This window comes from Mercenaria mercenaria, chromosome 16, assembly GCF_021730395.1.
Source record: "Mercenaria mercenaria strain notata chromosome 16, MADL_Memer_1, whole genome shotgun sequence".
Taxonomy (NCBI): domain Eukaryota; kingdom Metazoa; phylum Mollusca; class Bivalvia; order Venerida; family Veneridae; genus Mercenaria; species Mercenaria mercenaria.
Window position 1 is genome coordinate 32,905,953 of NC_069376.1, and position 20,572 is coordinate 32,926,524.

The window sequence follows — 20,572 nt, forward strand, 5'->3', positions numbered from 1 at the left end:
TGTTTATACATGCCAGGACTGGAAATGGTAATACGTCTTGCGGAATAGTTTCATTAGGGCGCATATGATGGCGAATTATTCTGCACAGCTTATAAGCAACTCTGTGTGTGTGTAAATTTATTAAGACAGTTATGCTATGTGACATTTCATTTTAAACATGTTTTTAAGTGAAATATTTGATCAAATTTGAAAGCGCTATTTCTGTATGTGTACATGGCGCTAAATATTATGTCCACATGACGTCAGCATAAAATCGTTTTGATGATTAAAGCATTGTTAGCCATATTAGAATATTATTTAAGTATGTATCTATGGAATGGAGTGGCATTTATCTTTCAATAATTTATTGTGCCTGTCAAGTGATTTTCGGTTAAAAAGAATTAACCAGCCGGTAAATGTTAATAGAGGGTAATACTTAGCAAAGTGATACACTATCATGTATTTAGCAGTATTTACTAAAACTACTTAGTTTGAGACATAATTATTATGTCTGTAAGTGCATGATAAGGCTCAGTAACTTGACTGAACATTGTTTACATCTATTTTGTTTAGTCATAGTGTAATGGCCCCTTTTTCCAGTGAAATGTAAGCTAGTAATTTGTTAACCACTACTGGGAATAAATAAAAATTTCTTACACTTGTTCACTGTGATGCTCTGATGTGCATGACTGTTCTTTTACTTAAATTAGGCATAAGAAATAGAGATCAATATAATTGCACCTTTACTAATCCTACAAGGTGTTCTGTATTACGAAAGTGCTTCTATTGTGACATTTTGATACAAGCAAAAGTGTATTGTCTGCATTATTAATTACTTACTGGTACTTCATTTTATTATTGGCTTGTTAAAAGTTAATTTTTTACCATAATATCATGTAAGTTGACAGAATCATAGGAACCATGTTTTGAGGGGTAAATCAAACACAAATGAATAAATCCTAAATGCTTTTGTTGTGCAAATTTCTAAAACAGTTTTCATTTTCCACTCAATTGTGTAATTGCAAGGGAAGTAAACTAACAGATATCTCTGCTTATAAGTACTAGGCCTAAGGCCAAGAGTTGTCATTCTAAATGAGATCACAACATTTTTAATTAATTAAAACCTTATTATGATAGTAACAAAATGATCATAACTTCATATTTGTGAAGTCATGTTTTGGTTATCCAAAGAATTGGAAACTTAATTTCGGGTAACTTTATTTATCATGTATTACAGCATTTAAAAATACTTAGGGACTAATCTCTAGCTTAACATTACTAATGTTTAAATAAACACTTATTCTTTTAGTCATTGTTTATTAAAGTCATTCTATTTATTCATTTAACTTTTTAGTGAGGTGTTGCTGTCCTCTGACAGCTCTTATTTATGCCCTCACCAGTTGTTGAGGTGTTGAGGGAGGGGAGGGCATAAATTGCTATTTCAAATATGTTCAATGTGTAACCTCTATAACTATGGCGTTTCATTTGATGTATGTTGAACATGTTTAATTATATATGATGTACAATTTGTTTAGAATAACTTATTTTGTTTTGTAATGTCTGTGCAGTTTTGAAAATTAAATTGTTGGGAAAGTTTTCGAATCAGTATTACTTACTTCTTTTGCTTGAAGTTTTGCTTGAAGTTTGTTCCACCTCGAGAGTACCACAAGAAAACTGTTCTGAATCTTGGGTCCAAGGATATGAGAATTGTGTGAAGGTGTACCGGAGAGTATTTTGACAAAATTTGACTATTCGTTTCCTTCACAAGAATAACAAAATCTGTTGTCCATATCTAGCAACAGTAACGAGTGTACTGTTTGCGCTATTGCAATATGACTGCAGTAGATAGCTAGACAATTACGGTTACACTAAGCTATATATGTGAAAAATTTCATAGAAAACTATACAAAAAATAACAATAAAAAAAATTATGGCACTTGTCCCGAAACTTTCCAAACAATATTTGTGTATTCTGCATAAAAGTGTTTAGGCTCATAATGATCTAAACAAAATGAACACGGTGGAAAATAAGTTAATAAAGAATTAGTGCTACTTGCAAGTTAGTATGTACTTAGGAGATGCAGGGGAGGGCAATGGTTAAAACACCTGATGCACAACTTGACATGTACATTTTTTTTAACAGTTTAGCTGAAGAAGTACCTAACTTACTGATATTTTACGAAGAGAAGACAGCATTTATTCTAGTACATTGATTAGTAAGATCCCGATGCAGAACTTTATCAAGTTTTGTATTAACCTTTAGTCTGCTGGCGGCAAGTGATTCAGCCTTTGCGACCAGTGCAGAGCAAGATCAGCCTGCACGTCTGTGCAGGCTTATAATTGTCTGCACTGTTCGCTATTCAGTCAGTAAATTTTCAGTTAACACCCCTTTGAATAATAAGTGGTACTGTCCAAACTGAATAATGGACCAATCCATCATAGAAATTTAACAGGCTGAAGGTTAAAGTCCAGTATAAGCAAAGATTGGAAGGCTTGATATTTGATGCAGTTGAGTTTCTAACTACATAAAAAGGTAATATTTTACACATCTTGCTCCTATGTCTATTAAAGCCAAAGTTGACGAGTGACCCTTATTTTTTTGTGACTGAAGACAGATTCCCATTTATTCATATACATGTACAAAAAATGTACAAAGGATTGGAAATTTATGTCATATCACACTTTTTTATCACAAAAATATATTTGCATATGAAAAAAAATTAGGGTTTATTGTGTATAAACTACCTATAATTTACATACATTAACTAAGAGCTCCGAGTTCAGCAAGGCAGCACAAAGCCTGGTTCTATTCCGGCAGATTTGTACTGGAAAATCTAGGATTTTAGTTGGTTTAAAGGGCAATACTGGCAATATTGTGTTCCAGATCATCTGAAATATTTTACCCAACTTACGACCCATTAAGTGATAATTATTAAATGACAATTTATGTTATGTTTAACACAGATATTTTAATTTGCTCTTTTACGAAGTTTAATGGACTTTTTTGTGAAAAGTTTGTTACAGAAAATAAGTTACATTAGTATTAATACTTGTCTTCATGTTTTTGTGACACATAAAAATTCTTCTGATTTTTCATTGCAGGCTTTACATGTCACCAGTGCGGGAAGAATTTTTCCAATCGTTATCTGCTGAGACGCCACTTTAGAATCCACACAGGGGAGAAACCCTATAAATGTGCAATATGTAGTTATGCTGCAAACCAATCTTTTCATCTGAAAATGCACATGGGATTACATTACAGGAAGAACCTTAATCTGTGACCATTTCTTCTAAAATTACTGGAAGAATAATGCATTACAAGAGTGATCTTCACTATTACATTTTATACTGAGCAAGATTGTTCTAAACTGTTATGTTTTACAATAAGGAAGAAGGATCAATTCTCACTTTGTACAGTGACTTAGACTGATCTGTACTATCACATTTTACAATGACCAAGACTGATCATCACTATCACATTTTTACAATGACCAAGACTGATCTTCACTATCACATTTTACAATGACCAAGACTGTTCTTCACTATCACATTTTACAATGACCAAGACTGATCTTCACTATCACATTTTACGATGACCAAGACTGATCTTCACTATCACATTTTACAGTGACCAAGACTGATCTTCACTATCACATTTTGCAGCGACCAAGACTGATCTGCACCATTACATTTTACTTAAACCAACACATATCTTCAATATTACATGTTACAATGGCAAAGACAGATCGTCATTATTACATTTTACTATGACAAGGACAGATTTTACAGTGATCAGACTGATCATCACTTAACATTTTCACTGTGACTTTGACTGATCCCTGATATATTGTATTTTACCAATAGCCAAAACTGATTTTTAATATTTACAAGGGTCAAGGCCAATCTTCACTGTTAAATTTTACAATGACCAAGACTTGCCTTCACTGTAACATGTTAGAATCTTTACTATTAGATTTTATGGTGACAAAACACTACTACATTTTACACAGAGCAAGACTTACCTTCACCTATACATTTTACACTGAGCAAGATTAATCTTTACTATCACATTTTGCACTGAGCATGACTTAACCTTCACTTACATTTATGAAGATTAATCTTACATTAATTTTAACTGGAAGAATAATCTTCACTATTACATTGACAGATTACATCACTAACTTACTGACAAGATTAATCTTCACTATTACATTTTACACTGAGCAAGATTAATCTTCACTATACATTTACACTGACAAGATTAATCTTCACAATTACATTTTACACTGAGCAAGATTAATCTTCACTATTACATTTTACACTGAGCAAGATTAATCTTCACTATTACATTTTACACTGAGCAAGATTAATTTTCACTGTCACATTTAACACTGACCAAGAATAATCTTCACTATCACATTTTACACTGAGCAAGATTAATTTCACTGTCACTTTTACACTGACCAAGATAATCTTCAACTATTCACATTTACACTGAGCAAGATAATTTCACTGTCACATTTACACTGACCAAGAATAATCTTCACTATCACACTGACATTATTAACATTTCTGACAAGATATATATCTTCACTAGCAATAATTTTACCAATACTGACCAAGAATTAATCTTCACTATCACATTTTACACTGAGCAAGATTAATCTTCACAATTAACATTTTAAAACTGACAAGATAATCTTCACTATCACATTTACACTGAGCAAGATTAATCTTCACAATTACATTTTACACTGACCAAGAATAATCTTCACTATCACATATTACACTGAGCAAGATTAATCTTCACTATTACATTTTACACTGAGCAAGATTAATCTTCACTATTACATTTTACACTGAGCAAGATTAATCTTCACTATTACATTTTACACTGAGCAAGATTAATCTTCACTATTACATTTTACACTGAGCAAGATTAATCTTCACTATCACATTTTACACTGAGCAAGATTAATTTCACTTCCTTACATTTTAAAATACCTGAGCAAGATAATCTTCACTGTATGCATTTAACACTGACCAAGAATAATCTTCACTATACATTTACACTGACAAGATTATTTCACTTACATTTTACACTGACCAAGATTAATCTTCACTATTACATTTTACACTGACAAGATATTTCACGTCACATTTAACACTGACCAAGAATAATCTTCACTATCACATTTTACACTGAGCAAGTCTTATTACATTTTACACTGATTTTCCTTTATTTAACACTGACCAAGAATAATCTTCACTATCACATTTACACTGAGCAAGATTAATCTTACACTGTACACTTTTACACTGACCAAGAATAATCTTCACTATCACATTTTACACTGAGCAAGAATAATTTTCACTGTCACATTTAACACTGACCAAGAATAATCTTCACTATCACATTTTACACTGAGCAAGATTAATCTTCACAATTACATTTTACACTGAGCAAGAATAATCTTCACTATCACATTTTACACTGAGCAAGATTAATCTTCACAATTACATTTTACACTGACCAAGAATAATCTTCACTATCACATATTACACTGAGCAAGATTAATCTTCACTATTACATTTTACACTGAGCAAGATTAATCTTCACTATTACATTTTACACTGAGCAAGATTAATCTTCACTGTCGCATTTAACACTGACCAAGAATAATCTTCACTATCACATTTTACACTGAGCAAGATTAATCTTCACTGTCGCATTTAACACTGACCAAGAATAATCTTCACTATTACAGTTTACACTGAGCAAGACTTACCTTCACTTCTACATTTTAAAATGACCTGAAGACTAAATCTTCACTTTTATGCATTTCAGTGACCAAGGCTTGTCTTCAAAATTACATGTTTCTTCAAAATTACATGTTTTAATGACCAACACTTAAGCTTCACTATTACATTTTACAATGACCATTTTACAATGACCAAGACTAATCTTACTTGTACACGTTTGTTACAATGACCAAGACTTATTTGCACATTTACATTTGATTTTCTTTTTTAACAATGACTAAGAATTACTTTTGCTGTTGACCATATCAAATCTGACTTACACTGTAACTTTTACTGGAGTGATATTCTTAATACCGTTATTACAGTGCTGTTTTTTTCACTGGATCAGGATTCAGTTTAAAAAAAGACCTTGTTTTCAGTGCATTGGAGTAAAGACAATTCTATCAGTTCGTTGGAGTAAAGACCTTGTTATCTGTGCAATAGAGTGAAGTGAAGACTTCTTTATCTATGTGTTAACAGTAAAGACATGGTTATCTGTGCAATAGGGTGAAGTGAAGACCTCTGTATCTAATCTATGTGTTAACAGTAAAGACATTGTTATCTGTGCAATAGAGTGAAGTGAAGACCTCAAAAATCTTATCAATACATTTGAGTTAAGGCCATGTTATGAGTGTGTTGGTGTGAAGACCTTGTTATCAGCACAATAGAGTATCTTGTTATCAGTGTATTTAAGTTAAGGTGCATTGAAAGAAAGACATTGTTATCATAGCAGTAAAATGAAGACCTTGTTATCAGTGGATTGGAGTATAAAGATGAAATCAGTGTATTATAGTAGAGTGAAGACTTTGTTATCAGTGCACTGAATTAAAATGTACATTGTTATTTGTGTATTTAAAGAACAAGCTAGTTACCAATGTATGGTTAAAACAAGACCGTGCATTAAAATAAGGAGCTTATTATCAGTGCATAAACTGACTGCCTAAGAATTAAGATCTTGTAAATTATCAGTGGATTAGTTACCAGTGCATTGTGTGTTGCAGACAGTTTAAAGCGTTTTTATTTTATTACAAATACTGAAAAAAAGGTATGAGATGTTGTTTGGGACTGCATTTGAATGTCTGCTGTCGCATCAAAAATTAATATTCATTTGCATAAATATTTTCTGTTTATCATAGCCTTATAATTATGTTATGTACATATAATTAAGTAAAACTACCAATGTAGAAAGCAGATTATTAGTTTACCAAAAAATATGCACCTATTCTTTAGTGGAAGAATAATTATTGTGCCCTAAAAGTCATGCAGTATTCAATTGCTAAGCTAACAGAATATTTTTCCTGATTTTTCTTACTTTTCTGTTAGTAAAATGATTGCTTCACTTATTGCCCCAAACTCTAGGAACAGAAAAATATTCAAGAAATTTTCTGTCCATAATGTAAGGTACAAGAAAAAGAATTATTTTTGTGAATTTCGAGGGTGTCCCAATACTAAGGGTTGAAAATACAGTTAAATAGTAATAGTTTAGAACAGGAAAATAGAATAATACTGTAGTCTTTAGGACTAAATGTTGTCTTTGGAAAAATACTGTGTCATTTTATACTACACAAAGAATCACTAGATGTTGGCTAGATGTGTATACATTTTATGAAAATTTCATTATACACTGCTGTAAAAATTTGTTTGGTTAGTGTGTTAATAAAGTGAATAAAGTGTCGTACAAAAATTGGGTATTTGTTGTCTAAATTAACCCTTAGCCTGCTGCAGGCGGATTTAACAGCCTTTGCAAACAGCTTGGAACCAGATCAGACGCCGATTAAATCGGCGTCTGATCAGGTTCCAAGCTGTTTGCTACTCTGACAATATTTCTTCCAATTTTGGAGCAAATTGAATGAACTTTACAATTTAAGCAGAGGACATTTCCAGCAGACGACAATTTATCTAGCATGCTAAAGGTTAAGGGCATTCATTTGGACTTTATTGCATTATCAGTATCCAGTAAAGCCTGTTTTGCTTATCAGGCTTGTGAGTACCAAATCAAATGCAGTTCAAGTCACAAGTAGGCAAAATATAATGAGTCTTAATATTTCTTCATTTTTCTTCATTTCTGAATAGCATTGTGATTTCTCTACCCAGCAGTGTTTAAGTATGTATTAGTAGCATTCTACGTCCCTGCATGAACATTTCTTTCGGTAGGTGAGTGAAATTGGCAGCATAAGATTTTCAAGTCTTTGCAGGTCTAGTCACAAGTAGTCAAAATATAATGAGTCACAATATTTTTTCATTTTTTGTCGAGCCCTCTTGTGGAAGCGAAGATATAGTGTTGTCCAAATAGCTGTTTAGTGTATGTTTGTGTGTGCGGCCATGCGTGCGCTGTGTGTCCGTCCAGATTTGTTTGTCCGTATCATAACTTTGACATGCATGGAGCAATCTTGTTTATATTTGGCATGAATGTTAACCTCAGTGAAACAACAGGTTCCTATCTCAAAGGTCAAGGTCACAGTTGGAGGTCAAAGATCATGTCAAATCTTGTCTGGCCCATAACTTTGACATGCATTGAGTTATCTTATTTATATTTGGCATCATGTTTAACTCAATGAGACAGACACTTTATCTTAAAGGTCAAGGTCACAGTTATGGAACAAAGGGCGGACTCTACATGTTGCCCGTGGGCATCTAGTTATCATTTCTGCATGCTCTTTCGCAAGTAGCTGTGTTTTCTTTTACCCAGCTGTGTTTTAGTACAAGTTTGTAGTATTCTATTAGAATCTGCATGCTCTTTTCCTTTGGTAGATGAAAATGGCAGTGTAAGAATTTCAAGTCTGAAAAAAAGCAAAAAATAAAGGTTAATTTGATAGGTGGTAGTTGATGGAGCATAAAGCTTTCTCTCCAATTTATTTTTCTATGCCAATGTTATAGGTCTTGGTGGGAATATAAAAGTCTGTGAAAATCTGATTTTCTAAAAGATGTCAATAATCTCTCAATATAACATCAAAAAGTAAGTAGATTGTAAAACTATATGAAATAAAGAATAGCCTGATTTAGTGGTATTCAACTTATTTACAGTGTGCACTGTATGGTCTGGTAACACTATTTCCCTTAAAAGAGTTTGTTTGATTTTTTTTTGGATACAGATTATGTTTTTGTACTTTTTAATGGCCAAAATGAATATTCAGTATATCCGTATGTCATCATACTTAACAAAAAAACAAAGCATCCTGCTCTAAGTATAGAGATAAAAGACATAGCTCTTGCTTTAAAACTAATCAATGTGGCAAATACAGCATCCCCACTCATTTTTAAAGTTAAGGGTACATGTACCCTCTGCCTTTGCAAAATAGGGGTACACTTCAAAATCTGGGGGTACACTACATCGCAGATCCGAAATTTTTCTATTTAACTATTGAAATTTGTGTATACATGTTTTTTCCATGCAGAACTCTCGTGGGTGGGGTATAACAGACGAGATAATTTTAGAAAATTTAAAATGTTTTTCCAAAGTTAAGATAGGAAATTCTGAAACCAAATTATTACAGATATGAAATGTGCATCAAAACTGCAGTTAAATATCGAAGAAAATACTGTTAATTAATACTTGCTTGAGTTCATAAAATGCTTAGTTCTGCATTTGAATGTATCGATACTTTTTTTTTTGCACACGACCCATGAGACGTCTGACTAAAACACTTACCAAACCCCTCTATGCGACAATTACGCCAGGAATTCGGTGATGGAAATGAAATTATCATGTCCCTGGACCAGATCTGCGTTTTAGACTGTACCAAACAATCGGTAAGTGTGGGATGAAATAAACGACCCATGTGACGTCTGACTAAAACACTTACCAAACCCCTCTATGCGACAATTACGCCGGGAATTCGGTGATGGAAGCAAAATTATCATGTCCCTGGACCAGATTTGCGTTTTAGACCATACCAAACAATCGGCAAGTGCAGGATGAAATAAACAGGGATTTGGCAGTTGAACGTAGGAGTTCCGAATCTCTGTGTACATGCACCCTCAACAAGTGATTTTTATGCGTGCATTTGATATTTTCTGTGTGATTCACATACTGCAGTGCGTGAATGAGCATGCTGAAATATTCAAGCAATTTTGCAGAAAAAATGTTACAGCAACTGTTCACTGTTTTATTGTGCAACTCTTGCAGAGGAATGAATGTAATGACCTTTATGAAATGCCATAATAAGATTCATTCCATAAAAAAGAGAATGTAACTGGTAAAAGAATTTTTCATGAACATTTTTGCTAATAATTTACCTGTCCAATAAAGGTGTCTTAGTACTGGATATTTAAATCATTCTGAAAAGTTGTCCACCTTTTTAGAAAAATGTCATTTGCAATTTTCAGAATTGTGGAGAAAAATGCTAAACCAAGTATTGTGAATTTCCAACACTGACATTATTACATATAATGCATCAAAACTGACTTATATAACAGTTCTTTGACAATATTATGTTGTACTTTTGGCAAGAGTGACCCCTTCATGCAGTTCTTTTTTAAATTCTAAAGCATTAATTTTTTAAAAATAATTTTAAATTGAATTAATTGTAAATAAGTTTTATAATGCTTTTCTATTTTTGTGCCAGTGAGTAGGTGCAGTTTTTTTCACTGAGTTTTTAGTAATGTATCTAAATTTCTGAGGCAGATATACTGCAAAAATTTGTGATTTACCTTCAAAACTCAGTGAAAAAAACTCGAGGAAACAAAAATATGGAAAGTTCAAATGGGCCTGCAGTAGGATACGGACTTTAATGTACCAGATTAGAATTTAATGTTTGAAAGAAATTTTAGAAGTGGTTCGATAAGATTATGGAATCTTGTGCTCATGTTAATAAAACTCAGTCATTGCTCAGGGAAAATAGCTGCAACATGACAACTCTAGAAAATTTTTTGGAACTAAGGGAACCAGATTAGGTGAATGTATTGTTTGATGTGAAAGATGAATATACTCCTGTACCTACAAAATATCTAATTTCTTCGGAAATACCCTCTTTTACTTTCATATGATTAATCTGCTCAAGTACAAAAAATATATATCAAAACCAATTTTCTAGATTCTTCTTTGCGTTCAAATACAAATAAGATATAGACCATACAATTGCCCTGGTAATAACATGAAGCAAATATCTAAATTAATGTTGTTATTCAACATTGTATGGTTAGAATTTGAGAAAGTTACAATTTGACACATGTATGCTTATGGTCTTTACATTCAAAGAACATTATGAAAATCTTATCAACCTTCATCAGGATTGTAAGGATGTTCCCGAGTAGATACAAAGTTGTCTTAAACCAACCTGAAAGATACCAAAACTGGCTTATACGTAAAAAAATCTGGCGTGGAGCACAAATGATACTGCAATGATCAACAACGTAACTGAGACGAAAACTACAAAGATTTATGTAAGAAAAGCAATTTATAAGTGAGTTTGGAAAGGTTTCGATGACCGTGTCTCACCACTGTCCGTTCAATAACTTTTTTACATCGAAAATCATTGACCCCAGGTTGATAGTCGACGATAGACAAATAATCTTTCCGCAACATGGACATACTCGTTTTGGATATAAATCAAGGAAAACACACTAACTTTGAAGAAATTTAAAATTTCCGTGACACATGTAAATGCATTTCCGCCATTTTGCACCGAAAAACGCATTTTTCTCACTTAAACCACCGATGGATACTTTACACGTCCTACCCCCTGATCTTGGCTCATGCGTTAATTGTTGTCTTGCGTCATCCTGTAATAAAATGCCTAATATTCACATTCATGTGCAGGTATTTTAAATAAATTTCAAGTTACAATGAAGTGCCATAAAGTCACAAGAGAATAAAAGGAAACTTATGACCTTAACATTTTCAGGTCACCATGATGCTGAAGAAGGTGCAATTGGATATGGGACTCCGTCAGGCAGAAATATTCTGTCTGGGCACGGAAATGAAAGTTTTAAGTCTTGCATAGACGTTGAATCCAAGAAGGAGCATGTCTGTCCATTCTGCGGAAAGATGTTTAAAGGGAAATGGTTTCTCGACAGACATGTGAGGATACATACAGGCGTGAAGCCTTTTGTTTGTAGTTACTGTTTCAAAGGATTTAACCAGAAAAATTCACTGAAAAGTCATATAGTTGGAATGCACATGAACAATATGAGTGTTGGACAATTTATGAAAGAAAGTGGTTTATGATTATGAAGAAATCATTAAATAATCTAAAAGGTAATTTTTTCTTCAATTCGTGTTTTCAACCATTTGGTTCTATTACATACATCACAAAATTTTATGTACTGCCTTGATAAAACCGTACCAGGTATACCTTGACAAACTCTCCCCACACAGTTTGGTAAAGGTTTTTAGATCAAACTACATAGAAGTACATATGTGCAGGGTCATGAGAAAACCAGCATGGCTTTGCGACCAGCATGGATCCAGACCACCCTGCACATCCGCGCAGTCTGGTCAGGATCCATGCTGTTCGCTTTCAAAGCTTATTGCAATAAGAGAAACCGTTAGCGAACAGCATGGATCCTGACCAGACTGCACGGATGCACAGGCTGGTCTGGATCCATGCTGATCGCAAACGTACTATGTTGGTTTTCTCATGGCGCTGCTCATATACAATTAAGTTAATGACACCCGTTTTGAACATTTGAGAATGTAGATTTATATGGCACAATAAGGAAACACGATGGGAATCTCAACTTTGCAGTAATATGTTGCAAGTATTATTGACACCCATTTTGTAAAGTGATTTAAGCCCTTATGCTGCTATATTTCTATAATGAACTTGTCCATCTTTCAATTTGGACAGTACCATTAACTGTTAAATGGTGTGCTTACCAAAAAGATACTGACTGAATAGCGAACAGTGCAGATCATGATCAGACTGCATGGATGTGAAGGCTGATCATGATCTACACTGGTCGCAAAGGCAGACTCAGTTGTGTGCAGCATGATAAGGTTTAGACAAGAGCCTTATTAACAAGTATTACTACTAGAGTGTGATTTTGTTGTTGTCATAGAATTTGTAGCTTCTGACCGTTAGACAAATTTGCCTTAGAATCTTAACTTACATTTAATGTACAGGTCTAACACAGCTGGAAAATATATAAATATTTGTTGCACAGAGGGTGTTTATGTTGAGAGATTTTTATAACTGTTCCATTTATACCAAAGAGTAATATCAGCTGTTATTGTGAGGTGTTTAATAGGTATCCGAGGTTAAAAAATGTTTTTAATATGTTTTTAAAAGTGTTTTTAAAAGTGTTTAAATATCTCTTTATATAGATAGGAACATAATGTCAGAAACAGTATCAGCTGCATGTTCAATAGCCTGCCTGCTTTGCTCAGTATGGAGAGAGAGAGCAGATAATGCTTTTTACTGTTCACTAGAGCTTTGACTTGTGTGTCGCTCTCCTTGCAGAAATTAGTTGCAAGTATTACCTATCTACAGTATTGCCGTACAACAACCAGAAGTACTTTTCTGTTGGTATTGTTGTATAACTTTTGTGACCTTTACTTGTGCTTGACGTCTATTGCTGCATGCTTTATCTTATACAACCGGTACACTAAGGGGGTGAGAGGGGGCACTTAGATTTTGCATTGTTCCAAACAATAATGAAAATACTATGACGAATTTAAAGATCGTTGATTGTTTCGTTTCAGGTACAACATGTAGCATTTGTGGCAAGTATTTCTTCGGTGCATGGCTCCTGAGACGCCACTTTAGAATCCACACAGGGGAGAAACCGTTCAAATGTGTACTTTGTAACTACGCTGCAAACCAAGCGTGCAACTTGAAGAAACATATGTTGGTTCATTACAAGAAAGATACTGACCCGTGAAACATAACAAACAAGAGTCATTCCTTTTAATGTGTAATTCCTATAATTAAAGGTGTACGCTAGAATTCCCTGTATACGAGATGGGCGAAAATTTTCCCAATAACAGAATTTCTTTAAACTTTGGATATTGAAGGACAGTCATCTAAGAAACAAAAAAATGCAATAAAAATCATAGGTCACCGGATTCGAAAAAGAATTATCTGCCCTTGAAAACGTCATTTCCCCCAAAAATTGGGAAAATTTTCGCACCAAATTCTAGCATACGTCCTTAAGTACAGAACGAGCTAGAAATTAACAAGTGAATTAGAATAAAGACCTTGTTATGAATGTGTTACAAAAAGGAAACTATAAATCTTTAAAGATCTTGCTGTCAATATATTACAATAAGGACATTGCAACTTACGTGTTACAAGAATAAAGACTTTGTTATTCAATGTGTTACAATTGAGACGGTGTCATCAGTGCGTTTGAATATAGACCTTGCTGTGATAATGCATTATGATAAGAACACAGTTACTAATGCATGAGAGTAAATGTCTTGTTATCAATTGGTTACAATGAGGACCCTCTTATCAATCATTAGAACAAAGGTCTTGCTGTCATTGTGTTACAACAAGTACACAGTTATCAATGCTTTAGAATAAAAGCCTTGCTGTCATTGTGTTACAACAAGTACACAGTTATCAATGCGTTAGGATAAAAGCCTTGCTATCATTGTGTTAAAACAAGTACATAGTTATCAATGCATTAGAATAAAAGCTTTGCTGTCATGACTGTGTTATAATAAGGACACTGTTATTAGTGCATTGGAATAAAGACATTGTGTTTCAATATGGACATATCAATCATTAGAATAAAACCTTGTGTATCAGTGTGTTGCAATAAAGACGCAGTTATCGATGTGTTAGAATAAATGTACAATGTATTAGAATAAGGACGCTATTGTCAGTGCATTGGATTAAAGGCCTTGCTATCAATTTGTTACAGTAAGGACACTGTTATTAAGAGATTGGAATTAAGGCCGTACTGTAAATTTGCATCAATAAGGACTCTGTTGTCAATGCATTGGAGTAAAGGCCTTGCTATCAATGTGCTAAATAAGGACACTATTATCAACAGATTGGAATGAGCACCTTAATATTGATATGTTATTATAAGGACTTATTATCAACGGATTGGAATAAAGGCCTTGCTATGAATGTGTTACAGTAAGGACACAAATATCAGTGGATATGTTATTATAAAGACTTTATTATCAACGGATTGGAATAAAGGCCTTGCTATGAATGTGTTACAGTAAGGACACTGGAATAAAGACCTGATTATCAGTATGTTATAATTAGGACACTATTATCAGCAAATTGGAATAGAGGCCTTGCTATCTGTGTGTTCTAATAAGGAATCGATTAGCATTGCATTGGAATATCAATAAAGACCTTGCTATCAATGTGTTATAATAAGAACACTGTTACCAACACACTGAAAAGACCTACGTATCAATACTGTTGCCTACACACTGAAATAAAGACCTTCATATCAGTGTGTTACAATAAGGACCCTTATACTAGTATTTTTCTATCACTGTGTTATAATAAGCAAACTGTTGTCAAAGCATTGGAATAAAAGAACACATTAAAATTAAGACATTGTTGTTTTCAGATTTAAAAGTTTAGACCTAGTTATCAGTCTGTTTGCCATTTATGTGTTATAAAATGCATTAGAACTAACTTCATTTCTATCTAATGCAGGTATAGATCATGGGAGTTACTTCGCGGACTTGAATATACCACAGCAGTACTACAATCCATGCAGCATATGTCACAAAGTGTTCACAAGCAAAGGGAAGCTTGAACGTCATGTACGAGTTCACACAGGAGAGAAACCATTCCAGTGTAGCTATTGTGATTACACTTCGTCACAGAAAGAAAACTTGAAAAGACATGTTACACTCAGGCATCCTCAAGTGCACCAGTTATGAATACAGTGAAACCCCCGCCTTAAGGGCCACCAGTCCTGTGTTAAGCAGCCAGTCAGCTGACTTACCATATTGACATTTTGTTCTTATTTCAACTTGTCTTAAACAACCACTTGCCTTAAGCAGCCAGAAAGTGTCACTTAATTCCTATGCTGGATGTAATATAAAAGTTTGACTGTCATGGGAAATCGTTACATTTTATTGGGGATTGATTTTCACAGAAATTAGCGATAATGTGAAGACATTCTTGCTCATAGAAAGTATTATCTAAGTTCTTTGAAAGGACTGTTTACAGGAATATTGATCTAGCAGGAAATGCAAATTTCAATGTTTCAGTTAGTATCCATATTTTGGAGTAAAAATAAAAGAAATAGTATTTCATTGAAAATTGGTACTTTTTGCATTATCAAGGGCTTTTTCCCCCGCTATAAATCTTTTCATATTTTCCCAATTAAGACAATTTCGAGAGCATTTTCCCAATTCCACTGGTGTTGGTGGCATTCCCAAAAAGGCCTGTTATCTTGCCAATGCCTTGACTGAAAATGCATTCAGATAGTAACCCGGGAATTTTATCAATTGTTTTGTTAATTATTTCAAAAGGCCCAATTTTTTTCTAACTGTAGAGGTGAAAAGGTCCAGGTTTCCAAAGAACAGTAACTGTTGGGAGTTGTCACTTCTTGTGAATGTTTATGCGGTACAATGGAACCGCTCTAAACTGAACAGCCTGTTCCAGAGTAAAAGTTTTGGTTTGGAAGGGATTTCGATTTAGAGAGGTTTTGACGGTAGAATGTGTGGTACATTACATAGGCGGTTTCAGACTTTTAATTGATGAATACTAGCCCCAATTTAATGTCATTGCAAATAGTAAGATATTTTGTGATATTAAAATCTGAAGATGATTGATATTTTTACTTCTAGTGAATGATAGTTTAATTATAAGAATGTTTGTTAACTAAGCAGGAATCTGTCCTGATCAGAGCCATGTTTGATATAATAAAAACAAAATGAATAAAGTTACTTTCATATTTCATGTAATGGATTTTTTTGGTGTAATTCTAAACAAAACAAAACATTCAGTTGATCAAAATTTCTAGGCCCGTCTGAAGGAGATGGATGTTCCAAGAGGTGATCTTTTTATCATATCTGCTTTTGGATGTCACAGGGGTTTGAGAAATAGAAACACAGGCCCTGTCTAAAGGAGATGGATATCCCAAGAGGTGATCTTTTTATCATATCTGCTTTTGGATGTCACAGGGGTTTGAGAAATAGAAACACAGGCATACCCATACAACTATGTCCAGTCTTTTGCTCTGAAATGTTGACCTTGTGAATAGAATATTGACCCAAGAGGATAGTCAGTATGTTCATCCAATTTGTGTCTGTCCACAGCTAAAAGAATTGTGAAATATATATGAGCCGCACCATGAGAAAACCAACATAGTGCATTTGCGACCAGCATGGATCCACACCAGCCTGTGCAGTCTGGGCAGGATCCATGCTGTTCACTTTCAAAGCCTATTGCAATTAGAGAAACGGTTAGCAAACAGTATGGATTCTGACCAGACTGCGCAGATGTGCAGGCTTGTCTGGATCCATGCTGGTCGTAAATGCACTGTGTATTTTTCTCATGGTGCGGCTCAATTAATTATATTAATCTTGCACTGTAATCACTGTTTCTTCTTGTGTAATGAGGCCACTTCCTGTCATTGAGTTGTTGACAATATTTATCCATTCTAACTAGCAACCCCAGCATAATCCAATAATCAATTAACTGATAAGGATTTTCTACATAAATTCCATGGGTCATTAGGTTTATTATCCAAATAAACCATTTTATTACTAAACAATTTATATAAAACTGATATCAGATAAATCAGAAATGAATTATCTTTCATAAGCTGCAAATTTAAAGAAAATCCATTAAGGAGAAGTATGTTAATTAATTTATTAATTACCAATTATTGGTAATAATCGGTATTTTTCACACCTGCGCGCGCGGCTATTTATGGTGGACACGTGTTTATAACGGGGTGTGTTTTCATTTAAAGATGCGGTAATCTTGCCATTCATGAATATTTATGAGGTAATATAATCCAATCAGAGAAAAGAATGAGCTTCACAATGGCGTTACTTCCGTAAAAAATGACCTAGAAAAAAAAAATCTACAATGCCGTAAAGTCTGGTTAGATTTGTTGCCAATCCACAAGGTATGTAAAATAATGAGTTATTCCATCAAAAACTACGTTTTATAAGCTTTTTTGTGATGTATAAATTATTAAAATCCATCAACGTTTACCCGACCGCATTTGCATCCAAAGTTCAGAGAACGCAAGAAACGCGCCGATGCCACGAGGCGTGCTTGGCCGCCATATTGGAAAATTTGATTTCCAAGTGGTAGTCTCAGAAAAAAGTCTAAAGCAAAAGAATTATCGATAGTATGGTCTTTCAGTGCAAAAAAACTTAATAGTAAATGGTATTTAGATATAATGAAATACTTATTAGATAATTATAAATGGCCGTTATGTAGAAATCGAAGAAAAAGTATGAACATTTCTCTCGACGAAAATGACCTAGTTTAGAGTTGAAAAATCTTCCAAGAAAATATCAATAAAAATTGTATAATGAACTCTTGCATCGGTCCGTTAATATTCAAAATGATTCAAGTTAACAATCTGAATCATTTATAAATGTATTTCGACGTTTTGCTTTCGAAAATAGTTGAATATTGTCTGAAAACCGCGTGTCTGCCGAGCGGGCACCGACTATAAATGGCCATATACTCGGATGTCCGAATTTCGGACAACGAATAAAAATTTCTATGAACCTTTAAAATAATGAGAAAGTAACTTCATTTTTGACCTTCAATTGTAAAAAAATCAGATTATATCGTCATCTTATTAATCATTTTTGTTTGTTTATTTTCAGGTCCATGTCAACACTGTTGAATAGCTGAAAGTCTTGTTGGTTTCAATTATTATGGCATCTTTATTCCCTGGACCTTTTTGTCAGGAATTGGGGCTTTTGTCAGATAGGTTAAAAGGAAATGAATTATGTCAAATCCCTGAAGGTGCCTTGAAAAATGGACATGTGTTAGAATTAAAAACATTTGCTGACAAATCAAATCTGCCATGTGCTAGTGTAGTCCAATGGATACAAATTCTCCAGCCACAATCAAATGCCAGTCAAAGTACACTGAAATACAGAATTACAAATGCGCAAGAAATTAATAGAAAGTTGAACAGCAAAAAAAAGGTGAAAGGATTTAAATCAGTCAAAGAGTTTAAATCAACTGCATTTAACATAACAGAGAGCGAAAAGTGTCATTCATCAGGACTGAGAAATGAAACCGAAACAAATCAGATATCTACAGTCGCAGAAGATACAACATGCATTCCAAAGAATACATTTGATATTACCAAGTCCCTTACCGAGACAGAGACTCCTTGTGATATTCCCTTGTCCCCAAATAACTTAGAGGCATGCAGTGTGACCACCAAGTCGCGACCAGAAATAAAGTCTTGTGATAATTCCCCGTCCCAAATTGAGATAGAGACTCAGTCCCAGCATAATATGAACAGTGAATTTCCCCAGTCCAACAATGAGACGACAGTCAGAAAAAGAGCTTCAAACTCAAAAAAAAACAGACGAGGAAAAGTTATTGAACACAACTCAGCATGAAATTGTTAAAAAACAAAAAGAATTAAAATCAATTCAGAATTTAATAGAGACTGAGAAGGAAAACCTAGAACGCCTGAAGTCTGCGAAAGGACACTATTCCGTGCGAAATGTTGAGAAACGAGATTCTAGAGCACAAAAAAACAGACAAGAACTGCGTGAAGCAAAGATGACAATTCTAAAGCAAGACAAAGTTATAAGACATCATGAGATAAGGGAACGAAAAATCAGAAGGGTCAATAGGAAGTTGAAAAATGAGCTATTATTAAAAAATGATGACAGTGAAAGGGCAAGGCGGTCCATACTAAATAGTGAAGATCATGTTCAACAACTTATGTTAGAAAATGAAAGTCTGAAAGGAAAGCTAGGTGAACAAGGTGCCAGCAGCACAAAGCAAAAACAGTCTGTTAACTATTTCAAGAGGAGCTTGAACAAACTCAGAACAGGAATTAAATCCAATGACACTATAAAGAAACTACACAAAACTGTTGCAGATAAAAATATGGAAATTCAGAACTTAGTCACTATTCAAGAAACACTTCAGGAGAAGCTCAAAGACAATTTCCAGACTAAAAATTCGGATGGTTCCTTCAATGACAATGTAAGATTGTGTGTGATTGAACTAGCCGGTCTTGAGGTAGCTGTTGAGAAAATCCCAAAAGTCATCCAATCTGTTTCCCATAACATGTTCTCTAAAGATCTTGCTAACAGTGATCTTCCCTCAAAGTCAACTACCCAAACTATTGTCGACGAGGGCCACTTCATCGCAAAGAAATTTATTGCCTCCAAGATTGATGCAGCTGAAAGTTTCGGTATTAACCGCGATGGAACCACCAGAAAAAAACAAAAAATACTGGATACTTCAGTGACTTTAGACAGTGGAGAGATCATGAGCCTTGGTTTTACACGCGTTGCACATGAAACTGCAAAAACAATAAATGAAGTAACGAAACACCATGTTCAAGAAATGTGTGATATACAAACAAATGATAAGAGTGGTGAATTAGATTCTGAACAGTACATAAGAAATACATTAGAAAAGCTCTCTTTTAGTATGTCGGATCGTGCAAGCAATGAAAAAGCCGCAGATAGACTGCTTGACGAATGGAGAGACAGTGTAATAAATGAAAGTCCTGAAAATGATATGCAAAAAATTAAACACTTCCACTGTATGGCTCATGTGTTACTAGGTTTTCACAAGTATGCGTGTGATGATGTGAAAAGAGTTGAAAAAAATATTGTAGAAGCAGAAGGCCCACTCGGTCGGGACAGTCTTGAACAATTCAAGTTCTGGGGCAAGACTGGTACCGTTATAGAGAG

General features: G+C 34.1%; 1 protein-coding gene across 33 annotated transcripts in view; it reads left to right on the forward strand.

Moving 5' to 3' along the window:
- Positions 1–20,572, forward strand: part of LOC123540008 (sal-like protein 3) — a 174,252-nt gene that overhangs the window by 24,226 nt on the left and 129,454 nt on the right. The window contains exons 5-6 of one of the 33 annotated variants that reach the window (XM_053526608.1): positions 11,625–11,977; positions 13,424–13,561. The exons of 29 other annotated variants lie outside the window; for them this stretch is intronic. In XM_053526608.1, coding sequence (XP_053382583.1) covers positions 11,625–11,947 — 323 coding nt within the window. In that variant the 3' untranslated portion in view covers positions 11,948–11,977; positions 13,424–13,561. Of the gene's footprint in view, positions 1–3,081; positions 3,394–11,624; positions 11,978–13,423; positions 15,245–15,350; positions 16,487–20,572 lie in introns of those variants that run through there. 3 more of the 33 variants (XM_053526618.1, XM_053526638.1, XM_053526639.1) reach the window with 3 other exon arrangements.